The sequence below is a fragment of the Rattus rattus genome, chromosome 10 (genome assembly GCF_011064425.1).
Source record: "Rattus rattus isolate New Zealand chromosome 10, Rrattus_CSIRO_v1, whole genome shotgun sequence".
In the NCBI taxonomy this organism is placed as follows: Eukaryota; Metazoa; Chordata; class Mammalia; order Rodentia; family Muridae; genus Rattus; species Rattus rattus.
In genome coordinates, this window is record NC_046163.1 from 7,910,864 (window position 1) to 7,925,368 (window position 14,505).

Here is a 14,505-nt window from a genome sequence, read left to right on the forward strand (position 1 = left end):
ACACAGGAGCTGAGCAACTGCAAGCATCTGTAGTCTGTGTGTGCTACAATGTACTGAGAAACGGTGCAGGGTACAGCATCTAACCATTCAATCTCAGACCATTTGCTAGGCAATTGCTAGAGGAGTGACAAATTGATATTTTGTTAATTAAATCCTGCCAATTCTTACCCTCCAGTTTCGAATCCTCTTCAACCTACTAGGCGTTTTCTCCAATATTTGTAGAAACTCATGTGTTAGCTCTAAAAATAAAATTTGAGTTTAAAGCTTAGATGGTGCCTTTAGGATGGGAATCTCTCTCAAGCTGACAATATTTAAAGGGTCCTAAGAGCTCAGCCCTTTCCTGTTATCTTTCTAGTCAGTCTTTAACATACACAGAAGCAGACACAACTCTGGACTGTTATTTCAAAGCTGAATTCATTTAAAAATGATCTCTCCCCAAATTTCATCTGCTTACTTAGAAAATAAAACTTCTGAAAAGGATGGCAGTGGGAGTGTCTAGCAGACAAACTAACTATATAGCAATACTTTTAAATGTAGAAAAGAGCCACCAATGGGTCTTTAAAATCAGGAGGCAGAAGTCTGAGAAAAAAGTGTTCATTTATATAGCACTGAACATATTTTTCCCTAACATGCTTGATTACAAACAGAAAGAATAGCTTCACACTGCAAAACTCAGTAATATCACTATCATGTGACCAGCACGGTCCCCGTGCCTCTGAGAGGCAGGCAGGGCACAACCTACTTCCACAGCATCCTTGCCAAGAACACTCGACCAAACAGAGAAACCGACAGACAAACTTGGAGTCACTCTGTAGAGTCACTTATTCTCCAATCAGGAGAGATTAAAGAGTGAGCCCTGACAGCTTGGAGGTGAGCACTGGGACATTTCAACTGGACACAAATAGAACTTACAATTCTACACCAGAGAAAATGGGGAAATCTGAATACAACCTGGTTTGATCAGCAGCGTTTATCTCAATAAATGTTATATAAGATGTCAACAACAAAAATTAAATATAGATAGCAAAGGATTCTGTAAATATTTTTTGCTTTATTTAAGTTTAAAATTGTTTCAAAGTTAAATGTTTAAAAGAAAAAAGGGAAACACTGCCCAGCAATGAACACTATACCAGTAAATTACTCTGGTCAGAATTTTATCCACTGTCTTAAGCTTGGGATTAAAATTGTATCATTATGTTAAAATATAATTTTGTCACCTAAAAACCGTTATTAATAGTCAGTGGCAAACATGTCAAGTGAGCCAGATTATCATCTGTATCTTCCTCTGAAAGAACAACTCTTCATCTGACTCCAGCAAATGTTGCAAATACTCAGAATTTTTCAGTCTAGTGTAGGTGAGGATGTTTTGCCTCAAATTTCCTGCACAAATCTTATGTGCGCATGTGTGTCCGTAGGCATACACACGTGCACACACACACACAGCCCCCAAAAGGGGAAGAATAAAAAAACCAAAAAGCATGTTTTCCAATTGGGGCAACAAGTACTTCATACATCCCACAATGCCTCATGGTGTGTGCATGTGGACGGAGCAGAACTGTCCAGCGCTTCAGGCGGGCACTGCACACAGAAGGCTCTTTCACAGGGGAAGGGAGGGCCCACGCTTGCTTACCATCTAGCAGCTCTAGGGTAACTGTAGGGTCCACATACTCCCACCAGTGCTTTCCATCCGTTGACACAGGAATCTCCCAATTGGACCATTTGCAAGCCAAATGAATGCATACACATGCTATCACTGTGGGTTTGTACTGGAGACAGAAGGTCGTAAGATGCAAACTGGTGTCGAGCAGATTTAAACGTGGAGGGCCACAGAAATGCAAAATATGTAAAAAAGAAAAAAAAAAAAAAAGAAAAACATTTGCCAGTAAGACAAAGCAAACAAAATCCTTACATGATATTCTAATAAATTAATAGCTAACATTACTGAAAAATATAGTAAAAAATCATTATAGATCATGAAACATTTTCCTCATTTTCACCCCTCAATAGTATATTAATATTTTACTTTCATGATTAATAGTAATAAATTTGTTTTAAAACCTAACAAAGTACTATATAAATGAAAAAGCATATTTAAAATAATCACCATATACAAAGTATAACCTTTTAAACCATTTTTGTTGTAGTCTTGCTTTTTTTTTTTAAAAAACATACACATATAATACAAAGACTTTATAAAACAAAGTAATTTTAATATCACAATCAAAGCTTAGACCATTTGATACGGTTTAACAGACAAAAATACTTTTAGGCAATCAGAGCTTATAGTTCCTGTTCATGTACATTTCTGTGTCCCTTATAGCAAAATCTCAAAGAGAACTTACCTTATGCCAATACATTCAAGACTCAAGGCAGGTCAATACTAACAAATACTATCTCTACTTCTCATCATGGACCAAAAATTGGGCATGTGATATTTCACAGGCTAGATTTTCTAACAAAGTTTTTTGTTAGTTTTCTGAGACAGGGTCTCATGTAGCCCAGACTGGCTTCAAACTTGCTATGTAGTTACGAATAACCCTGAAATTCTGATCTTCGTGTCTCCACCATCCAGTCTGGAATGACCTGCACACGGTGCCTAGCTGACTAACCAAAGTTTTGCTAACCCAAAAAGCTAGTTTGGTTTTCATTTCCATGGTGCCCACTTAAAAACTCTCAACCTTTAATACCATTCCAGAACAAAATTATATATTCACTTTATAGCCTCCTTCAAACTATTCTAGTTTGGACTAGATGAAACATTTACTAAAGAGCCACAAACACATACTGTAGTTTACTGTATATAAACGGAAGAGCAGGACGTTAAAGATTGCATCTCTATAAACCTAAGCACTGATATAATTGACTACTTCTAATTTGGAATATTATCTGAACAAGTCCAAAGTTATATAAATTTTACTCAATAAACTTTAGCAATTATTTTAAAAAAACTGGATCAATGTGAAAATAAAAAAATGTCATTTAACTATAATTGTAAACTAAAAATAGCTTTATACTTACCAAGTTTCTAGGTTAAGTTTAGCTCTGTGTAATCTTTAGCTGCTATTCAGGCTACCAAGTTTAGACTTATGCACTCACAAATCGAGAATATGCCACCAGAAAGCACCACTACACTTCACAGTGTGCATTTAACCCCTCTGTGCCCAAAGTCCCTTGTACAATACACCGCAGAGCAACCAGGAAGGTACCACCACAGTAGATGGTCCAGTCTCCTGTTGCAACAAGGGCAAGAGACACATTGAGGGGGCCCTGCATTAAAGGAAGCTATAGTGTGCTACAACAGTGCAACAAAGAGGGTCAGGATAACAACCTGTTGGTAGCCATGAAATAGGATGTCTGTGCCAAATCCTTGCTTGCTGTAAGAAAAGAAAGAAGAACGAAGACAAAATCATCAGCTTCAACAAGTCAACATTACAAAAACTCTCAATACAACAAAACATCAAAGATTTGTACACAAAAAGTAAAGTTTACTTACTACTTACAAATATCACAAGAGCGCCATCATTTTCTATACTACTGAAAATCTTCAACAACATTCACTCAAATGTTTCTTGCTATCCCCCATAGATCTGAGAAACAAGCCGATTTGCTTTTAGCTAGCCAGTTACAAGGGCTAAACTTGTTACTAAGTTAAGCATCTAGTCAGCTAAAAGTTGAAATAAAGCATTCTCCTGGATTAAAAAAACAAAACAAAAACAAAACAAAAAAACAAGAAGAAGAAGAAGAAGAAGAAAAACGATTTTTGAAGTCTAATACAAAATACGAAGAGTTGCCTGCCAAACTTAATCCTGTCATTATATTTAGGCTGGCTTAAATATTTCCTTCAAAATTGAGCAAAACAACCCCCACCCCAAACGTCTAGGAATATAAATCTCGGTTCTTTACCATGTTATTATATATTATTATATATTATTTTATATTATATATTATCAACAGAATATAGGAAGCTCCACTGTACTTATTTTTAACTTATAGACTCCAATTAGAGATAAAACCTAGAAGTAGGACTATTCTAGGGGGAATGCTTCCAACACTGGTCCCCAACAGGAAAGCAATTTTTAACTAGATTCATAAGACACTTACAACAGTTTCCCTTCCCCTACCCCATACTCTTCCCAACAGAGACCTCACCAGCCCCCACCCCACCCCTTCTGATAAAAAAATCACTAGCTCAGCAGCCCCACGCCCCACCCCCAAGCCCCCAAACTCCTTCCCCTCCTAGTTTTCACTCTTGGCACCTGTAATCCCTGCTGCCCCATGTGATCATCAAGGGAAGGTTTAACAAAAGGGATTGGGTCTGGCAGAGCTGTGCTAAGGAAGACTGTCAGAGCACCAGAGGTCTTGGAGGCAGTGTGACTTAAGTATGGTATTCTTTCCTGGTGGGGAGGGAAGGAGAGATCAGAGTGAAAGGTCCCTGGTAAAATGACAACAGCCAATTGTGCAGCAAAGTAGCAACTGTCTCATCTAGAGTGGGAGGTAAGGGCTTCCACACAAATCGTATCTACCCACCACCACCACCCAACCCAAAACCCCATCCAGTAATAAAAACACACAATTGTGGTATCATGTTTCTTAAGGGCTGTTATCTAAATTAAATATAGGAAGGAACAGAAAGTGTTCTTGTTAGTTCGAAGTTGTAACAGAGCAAAGGAAACAAAGACAGTAAAGATAAAAGAAAAATTTTAAAGGGAAGAAGTGCAGCCACCTCAAAGCTGAGTCAGACAGACAGACACACACACAATTACTTTGCACTCAAGGTTCAGGGTACTAGACTTGAACAGAACAACATCAAAACAAAACAAACAAAAACACCAAAGCCTTTTGGGGAATCTGTAGTTTTTAAGTGTCAATTTAAAATCCAGCCTTATCTACTAAGGCAGTACATATACCTTTGCTAAACACATACTAATGCCTTTCTTCATTAGGCTCTTCCTTGATTTAGAGCAAATTATATGGTTTGCTACCTTGTAAAGATAGGTTTATTCTTTCAAGTTTTCAGTGAGACCAACCCACATGTTTTTATTAGCATGTGCAGCTAGTTGCTATTTGGTTCTATACTGTAACTAGGGTGCTATAAAGTATATTTATGATTGTGAAGAATAGGAATTGTAATTTAAACATGTGTTTTGCAAAGTGATTCTCTGGTAATATGTGTTCCTAGTCTTAGAACTCTACTTTGTTAGCAAAGATGCTGGTTTGAAGCCTCTGGGCTTGCTTTCCAACGTGGCTCTTTGCAAAATAAAATGCTATCTAGATGTAAAATGAATCCGATTTAGAATGAATGCGCCCTACAAGTGAGAGACCCAAACAAACCCCAGGGTTTTACTTTCTAAAGGAAAGAACACACAGAAGCTGCCCCAGAAGCGGTGGTACACTCTAGGCAGTCCAAGTGGGAGCCAGAGAAGCAATGCCGGCAGCCTGTGGGAAGGGCTCTAGCCACAGCAGACACAAAGCGGTCTGGTCTGTCTTGCTCACATAAGGTGTACCAGCACCATAGCAGGGTATGAGCATTGTTAGTGTTCTCCATCACCACACAAAAGCAACCAAATGCACTTGGAAAACAGACAGAGGTAGATGACTAAGATACAGAACACTATTTCAAAATGACATTTGTACTTTTTAATAAAATCCAACAAAGGCTAGAATACACAATCCTAGAGGAAAGAAAGCATCAGCATTCATCCCACCCAGACGGCTGAGGGACCACTCACCTCTTACTAACTGGGTGCATTTCACCACATCTGTGTGTGGGTGTTCAATGGTGATCTCAAAACCTGAAATGAAAAGCACTTTTTTTCCCAACTACTTACCACTACAGTGCTCGCCTGGGCAACGCGGCTCTCCACGCAATCTTAAGTGTCTAATGGACTCTTCAGACTTAGGAGCATTCCAAAGCCGACACTAAAGCTTCTTACTGCTGACATCTACATGTACTACCCTCCAGAATAAACAGTAACTAGTTTCTTATTTCTCAGTAGGAAAACAGACAATTATTTAAACAAGGATAACTTGATCCAAAGTTTAGGATTTTAATTCACCTGGGCTCATGTTCAAATAATCAAATAGTTATTATCATGGCTGAAGTTTATTATTATCTTTCTTTACCATTAAAAAAACCAACCCTTTGTTTCAGAAGATGTGGGAAAACATTTTTCATAAACATCTCTGCCATCAACAGTGGCACCAAAGATGTTCAACTCCTACAGCACCTTAACTGTATTGTGAACCAAGGGGCACAGCCCCATCTCCTAATGAGTCATGCTGCACACAGGCTCTAAAAATACCTTCAAACACGCGAGCTTTCAGTGACCATCTAGTTAGCTCTCACATTTATTATCTGGTATTTTTAGAACGCTGAGTAAAAGTCTAACAGATGAATTGGAGTTTATAAAGGTATATTTTATTTATATCACTCCTGTAATTAACTAGCAACTAAAGAGATGTCTCCTAATGTCCACTTAAATATTAGACATTCACTCTCCCTGTGTAGGAATGTCCTAAGGCATACACATTATTCACTGACTATCACTGTTAGTGGTCTAAGGACGAACACTGTCTTAGGAGCACGGAAGCTGAGTGTTCTACCTGACGCCCACCTACAGCTCCTAGGTAATGCCTTCATACCATAAAAATAAGGTGGGCTCGGAGGCAATATACTCACTTTCGTTTTGTGCCTGTAATAAAACTTAATCCATGTGTTTTAAAATAAACTACTTTTATAATAAAAATTGCTAGCACATGTAGATGTATTTGTCTGTCTGTCTTTTTTTTTTTTTTTGAGGCAGAGTCACTATGTAGACCTGGCTGACCTGTGTTTGCTTCCGGAGTGCTGGGAATAAAGGCATGTACCACCATTCCTGCTTGTACTTGTATTTCTATTCAATATTTGAGAATGGAGTAAGAGTGAAATAAAAAGAAAATCGGTTGGGGATTTAGCTCAGCGGTAGAGCACTTGCCTAGCAAGCTCAAGGCCCTGGGTTCGATCCCCAGCTCCGAAAAAAAGAAAAGAAAAAAAAAAAAAAGAGTGAAATAAAAAGAAAATCTTGCTATATAAAGCAGTCCTTATTCCACATGTGCAGGATGGAAGTGTAACTAGTAAGGAGACGGTTCCAAGTTTACAAAGGTAGTCAGAAATCCCATCTCTCTGGAGCTTGAATTTTCCTGACCTTAACTTGCTAGGTTCTTCTCTAAGGTCACTTAACTTCAGATAAGTCTAATGTTCTTTTTTTTTTTTTTTCTCCCCGGAGCTGGGGACCGAACCCAGGGCCTTGCGCTTACTAGGCAAGCGCTCTACCGCTGAGCCAAATCCCCAACCCCAAGTCTAACGTTCTTAACCAGTTTGCTTATTATCAAAGTCCTCAGGTATTTATTATAGCATGTTTCAGTAACATGGGCTGCAGAGGTTATGTGCACACTACCACCTCTGTACTAAGGACCACTTCACATCACTGTGAATGAAACCCAGTGAGGCAGAGATCTGCCACTATGAAACCTGTCACACTGAAGTCATGGGCACCATTCGACTACGCTATGCCAAAAGAAATTTCGGAAAAATGGCTACTTAAAAAGAACAAGCAATACTATTTTATCCCAAAGTAGTTTCAAACAACTTTCTTCAACAAGAAGCTACTCTAGAAATTTTGTTTAGGATACTGATTAGTGAACACAAAATGACATAAGCACACATACCCAGTGTTTGTAGCATTATGGTTTCAAGTAAAACCAGTTCTTGAGTCTGCTGAAGATATGCCTGCCAGATAAAAATGATATTAGATGTTTATAATAAATACAACACTAACAGAGTTCTGGACTGTTAGACTTCATAGACTACAGAACAGTTGCTTATAAATATGAGGCAAAGAGAGTCGGCATGATGGCACACACACATGATGGCAAAGAAACTAAGGCAAAAGATGGATCACTGCTGCTCCTGGGATACACCTAAATGAAACCACTTTTAAATACAGATGTAAACAAAGCCAAGGGAACAAATAAAGCAGTAATAGGAAAAGGTGAATTAGTTGAACAAGGACCTCAGTCTACACAGAACAAGTTCATAGGCACTGCTGCTTCTAGATACCAAATACAGGAGCACCAAGCAATGAAAGGGCACTTAAACCAAAGCCACTTTTAAAGAAAAAACTTACCAACTCATGTCTGTGAGTTACTTTTAGAATTAACTTCCCTAAAAAGGCAAATCTTAAGCCCCTAGATCAATACCATCCATTCACCATAGAGACACAAAACACCACAGTATGTTTCCCCCAAAATTCAGGAATCTTTCACAAGGTTCTCGTAAGAACGCATATAGAAAAATCTCCTGGCACTCCAGTCTCGGACCCAGTGAGAAGGAAGCAGTACACCATGTCTAAGCTGGGTGTGCTGCCTATACCCTTGGCAGGCTGACGCAAAAAGACTGAGCTTGAAGCTAGCCTAGGCTACATAAAGAGCTAGACCCAGGTCTATCTGCTCCAAAGGCATGTACACACACGCTCGTTTTTGTAAGAACACAGCCTAGAGAGTGAAATCACCTTTCATGTCACTGAGCTGATTTTTAAAAGACTAGCATGTGCATACTAGAATAAATGAGTTTATTCTATTAACAGGAACTATGCGAATTATATTTATTATTTAATGCGCACATGATATTTTGTTCATTAAAAAACCAGCATCAGTTCTAATGTATCAATCTTCTATCAGAGCCTAAACTTGACCTAGATCAAATAGAACTAACACAACAGGGCAGTCACTAAGTGGGTAAAAATCCCAAATAAATGACTTACCTATATTACTAGAAAAACAACTGCAAAAGCTCTCACTTGTAGCTCTCATTTCAGAATGTCACAGAACTTGAGAAGAATAACTACCGGTTTAGAATAAACTGCAATCTCTCTACTCCTTCCTCTGCTAAGAGTTTCAGTAAAGAGTAACTCAACGTCTGGTTGTAAGCACATCTACCAACAGGTCAGGTCATAAGCCCTACTACCCTTTCCACTGCAGGTGCACTCTGAGGATAAATCAAAAATATTCCAAAATAACCGTGAACCAAAGCAGAATGAGTCAAAATCTTAGACGATTTGGGATGACACATAAACTCAAAAGTATACATGACACATCCCTGTCAGACAGCTTTTGGTTTCAAAATTTATAAAGACAATGAAAACACCCTATTTTTACATACATCACATTTTGTATCCAGCAGTGGCTCTAGGGGATGAAGACAAGCGTGTGCTACTTTGATAACGTGTTCAAGCTTTCGAGCCTGTTCTTCCACTTTTGCAGCCAAAAACAATGCGGTAGGTGATATTATCTGTAGGAGAGAGTTTTAAAAATTGGTCATTTAAAAGCAAATATATTTTGGGAAAAGTGTCTACATCCTGGATGGGGAAGGTAAAAACGGAATATATTTAAGTACATGCTTTGTCACTGAACTGTATATCCCCAGCACTGATCTGATCCATTCTTACTCTTCTCTCCCCTCCACTAACAGTGGGGCACACTGTGTATCAACTTTAGCAACACTGATGTTAAAAAGCTCTCATAACTCAGTAAGGGGGAAAGAAAAAAAGTTGATTTTGCTTAAATAACTTTAGTATTAGTGTGTATATAGTGGAGATAAAAGAAAAAACAATACGAAGTGATACCATAGCTTTTAAAAAGTGTTAAGACAGCAGCCAAGTAGCCCACACTGCCTGATTTCAGCTCACCCATTTCTGAGTGCTTATTACTCCAGCATCAACTCTCTATGTGTCTAGGAGTTGTGTTATTTATGGGGAAGTAAAAGACTGCACAGCACAAAGAGAATTCTGAAAATGAACTGGCTACCTAAAATCTTGATAACTTCACTACAATAATAAAGGCATGTAAACAAACAACCAGAAGAAACATAAAAACTAGGAGATTAGAAACTTTTCTAGGAGGATGTCTGGAAAATAGCACCCCCCCATCCAAATATAGTAAGTTCTTGGGGTATTAGGTATGAACAGCACTAATTACACATACATTGTCTATGACAGAGAGACTGGATTTCAACAATTATCTACTCTGGGAGTCAATAAGAAACCAAGAAATTATTGCCTCAGAAACGAAACAAACTATAAACTCAAAGGTTTAGGAATCTACACAAAGGAGATGGAGATGTCTCAGTAGTTTTTAAAGCACTTGTTATTCTTGTAGAATACTCAGGTTCAATTCCCACATCCACATGATGGCCCACAACCATCTGTAATTATACCCGAGGGTACCTGGCATGCATACTGCTACACAGGTGTACACACACACACACACACACACACACACACACACACACACACACACAGAGAGAGAGAGAGAGAGAGAGAGAGAGAGAGAGAGAGAGAGAGAGAGAGAGAGAGAATGGTAATTTCTAAATGCTAAGACACAGGTACCTATTGTTCAAAAGGCAAACAAACAGCTGCTGTTATTGGAGGGTCACTCATGACACAGAGATGATGCCACGGGGCGGTGAGGAAAGAGCCACACACTTTACCATCAATGGATTTATGTCTTTAGGAGAAGAAAAGGCTGTCTGAGAGAAGAAATGAAAATCCTCTCCTAAAAAATGCTTGAGACTGATGAAATTCATGTTCAACTATGGATCTGAAGGAGACTTTTCCAGTTTAACTACATTTGCACGAGAGTAAGTAGAATAGAAATGATTTTGAGAAACTCTCTGTAGTAGAACTTTTGAGAGAGTCTCTCTGTGTAATCTCAACTAGCCTCTAACTTAAGAGATGTCCCTGCTTTCTAAGTGAAGGATTCAGGAGGTACTACCACACTGAACAGTTTGTATGATCAATCTCTCTGCAATGTTCATGTACCAACGGCCTTGGGTAGCACAACAGACATTTAGGTCACTGGAGGGAAGTCCCCAAAGGAACTGTGCCTTTTCCTCCTGATCAATAAGATGAGTAGTTTGTTGTGCTTTGGATGTATTTCCTTTGCCAGAATCCCAAAGCAACGGCAACAGAACAAATCCTAAATCTTTTTACAATAACAGAAAGCTGATTAATACTTATTAACAGCCAGGAAAAAATGTTATGATGGTAAGGCTAAAGAATTTCAAATTATCGAGAATGCTTCAAGTATATCAAGTATGCAATCAGCTAAAACAGACTGATCATTCACTTGAATTCCCATTATCAGTGAGTAGTTGACGGTTCAATGCTTGCTAGTGACGTGGTTAACAATACCCAAAGGCACCCATATCAAATTCCAAGCACTCCAGATGCCACCCTGAAAACATAAGAGCCATCAACTATGGGAGAAATTCAAGAAGTCCTCAATAAAACAAAAGTAAGTGCTTCCCCACAACCCCTCAGTCATGAGCTTGCTCACAATCTAGCCTTCAACTGCTAGCACTATCAAGAAGAAAGCAACAGACTCAAAAAAAAAAAAACCAAAAACAAAACAAAAAAAACAAAAAACAAACAAACAAACAACAAAAAAAAAAAAACAAGGCAGACTTCCTAATTTACTTCCTAACTACAGAAGTTCTCCTATTGGCCCCAAAGGCATTTATTAAAGCTAACCAAACATTTCTCAGCTAACTCACACAATTCCTAATGATACCTCCTCATTCTCTTGCAAATAGCAAGCAAGTCTCAATGTTAAAAATAAAAGACCATTCAAGCTACATAACTTTAATCCTTATAAGATAGTACAGTTTCAAATAGGTTCCCAAGTGTTACATCACTTTTAAAACAAGAAGCATACAAGGAATTAGGCAGGAATCTTTGGGACAGACTCCTGGTTTGGTTACCGACACTCTTTCTCATGGAAGTCGTTCTGGTCCCCATAAACCACTTAAATCTTGTCATCTGCAGTATAATACTAAATCCAACACTCTTCCTAGTGAGTTCCTGGGAAACCCACTAATTCCATCCCACACCTCTAACAGCCTACAAACATCTTACTCCATTATGGCTGCAAACAAACCCAAACACCTTTTTAGATGGATCCCTGGTAACAGCCATCTGACCTTTAAGTTCAAGGCTGACTTTAATCATGCCAGGTACTCTGTACGGAAGACTGTTTTTTCTGACCAGCTGAGAAGAATTCCTGAGGGTTTGGGCAAAGCATTACTAGCAGCAGCTCTGTTATGTTCAAAGCTGAGTTTGAAAGCTGCTAGCATTCTCTGGCCCATGAAAACATGGTATAAAGCCAAAGAACTAACACCATTATTAGAAAAGTACAGACAGTTTTGATTCTGTGACCAAACAGAAACAGATTCAGTTCACTGGGGAGAGGTACATGCAGTAATTCAGTGTTCTAATATCTGGTTCAAGAGACCACCTCAAATTAATCCAGCTAAAGGAAAGTCACTCACTCATTCATTCATTCATTCGAGACAGGGTTTCACTGTGTAGCTTTGGTTGCCCTGGAACTCATGATGTAGATCAGGCTGACCTTGAACTCCACAGTCGTGAATTCCAAACCTACTGTAAGGCTGCACTGACACTCCTGACACAATCCACACTAAGGTTCTCAGTGTGTTCTCAGAAGTGAGACTTTACCACCCTTGTGCACAGTACCTGAAAGCTTATGAGACAATAAGGGCAGGGACACCTGGGCATATTCACATGTATATATTTAAAAAAGGGAAAACGTCTACTTTACACCATAAACAATCATTAAATGAAAACGTGTTAAAGGCCTAAATCAAGAACTCAATTTGTAACATTTTTGTAAGAGAACAGAAATAAAGCCAGATATGGTAATAGTCCATATCTATAGTCCCAGCACTTGGGAGGTAGAGCAGGAGGACCAGGGGTTCCTAGTTACTCTTGATTACATAGCAAGTTCAAAGTGGGTCTGGACATATGAAACTCTGCAGCAAATAAATTTTTTGTTCTAATTAGCAAAATACATTCTTAAAAAATAAAAAATAGACAACTATCAATGATCCTAGATTAGACAAGGGATTTTACAGCGTGACACCAATGTGGTATCTGCAAAAGCACAGAACAAACTGAAAATAACAAACAGGATGTCTATGCTACAAATAATATTGTCGAGAAAGTGAAAAGCACGCACACACACACACAGTGTAGAGCTACTGCAACCCTCAAACAGCATTTATGGGAAGGTAAAATAATGTTGACTACTTACTTTAGAAGACAGCTTGACAGTCCCTTGAGATTACTTCAAAAAGCCATCTAAGGCACCGAAGCCTAGGATGAGCACACAACCCAGCACTTCCCCTAATCTGCACTGAGTGCAGCACTGCTCCAAGGCTAACAAGCAGAACCACTGCATGTTCAAGTGGCACAGGCGCAGGACATGATAAATTCAGCAGTGAAAAGGAATGAGGCCAACAGCGCTGCACCACAGACAGATCTTTAAAAAAACTACACTACGTTCAAGATCTTATCAGTAACAATTCCATTAGTATAAAATATGCAAATTTATGTAAATTTATGTAGACAAGAATTAATTTTAGGACTTATTAGATCTATTAAAAGGGAAGGTGCTAGCGAACACTTGCTACAGGGCAGAGTTTCTTTTGAGTGGGAAAATATGTAAACTGGGTTGCTGTGATGGTAGTATAGGCTACGCCTTGAATTATGAGCTCCAAATGCAGTCCATGGTCTGTGAATTACCTCCCAACAAAGACACTTTCGAAAGCAGCTAATGTTAGGTGGGTGTGGCGGTGCAAACCTCCAATCCTTGCACACTGCAAACAGAAGCAGGTGGATCTGGGAGTTCGAGGCCAGCCTGGTTTATACACTGAGTTCCAGGCTCGCCAGAGAACACAAAAGCAACTAATGTTAAAGATAACAGATCTCTCCAACAGCAAGAGTGACAGAAAATAAATACTAATGGCACTTTGGAGAAAGGCTCCAAAAAACTCAGACTCTCTGAATTCTTGAACATTTAATGACTGCCTCCAAATGATCGCAAGTTCTCCTCCCTGCACCCCTCCCAGCACCCCGAGTTGGTTCTTAAGCACGAATTGTCATCAGTTTACACCATCTTCAGATTTAAGCAGAAAGCAATAATTGTTCCTATTTTAAAAAATTCTAAAGGAGTTCTCAGTTTTAAATTTAGTGTGTATATAGCAAATTATTATAGCTGGGCCAATAGTTTTTTGACTGATATACCAGTATCTATAGCCTAAAGCAGAGATGTTAACCAGAAAAACAGCCACAGATTACAAGAAACTTGGAAATCTCTTAAAAGTAAAATTAATTCAGACCAGTATTAAATGTGTTAAATGTAATGTTTATATTTATGCCATATTAGAGTTTTAAAATGTGGCATTTTATAGCAACACTGTAAACCTCTCAATTCAGGTGTTACTATCTCAACAAGATAAAATAAGGCCTATTAAGACAAAATTGGGCTTAGCAGGAATGATCTCAACCTGCTGAAGTTCTGAAATTAAGATTCATTACAAATCAGCTTCCTCGTGCAATCACTACATCTCACCACTTCTGCTCAGTGCTATCAAGACCTCCCAGCTTCCTT

General features: G+C 38.7%; 1 protein-coding gene across 7 annotated transcripts in view; it reads right to left on the minus strand.

The window, feature by feature from the left end:
* Ccnt2 (cyclin T2) overlaps positions 1-14,505 on the minus strand; it is a 33,777-nt gene that overhangs the window by 6,271 nt on the left and 13,001 nt on the right. For 2 of the 7 annotated variants that reach the window (XM_032915757.1, XM_032915756.1), the window contains exons 3-8: positions 9,200-9,328; positions 7,708-7,768; positions 5,730-5,792; positions 3,329-3,374; positions 1,631-1,794; positions 169-239 (exon numbers count right to left, since the gene is read on the minus strand). In XM_032915757.1, coding sequence (XP_032771648.1) covers positions 169-239; positions 1,631-1,794; positions 3,329-3,374; positions 5,730-5,792; positions 7,708-7,768; positions 9,200-9,328 — 534 coding nt within the window. Of the gene's footprint in view, positions 1-168; positions 240-1,630; positions 1,795-3,018; positions 3,375-3,493; positions 5,640-5,729; positions 5,793-7,707; positions 7,769-9,199; positions 9,329-14,505 lie in introns of those variants that run through there. The other 5 variants (XM_032915760.1, XM_032915759.1, XR_004389340.1 and 2 more) reach the window with 5 other exon arrangements.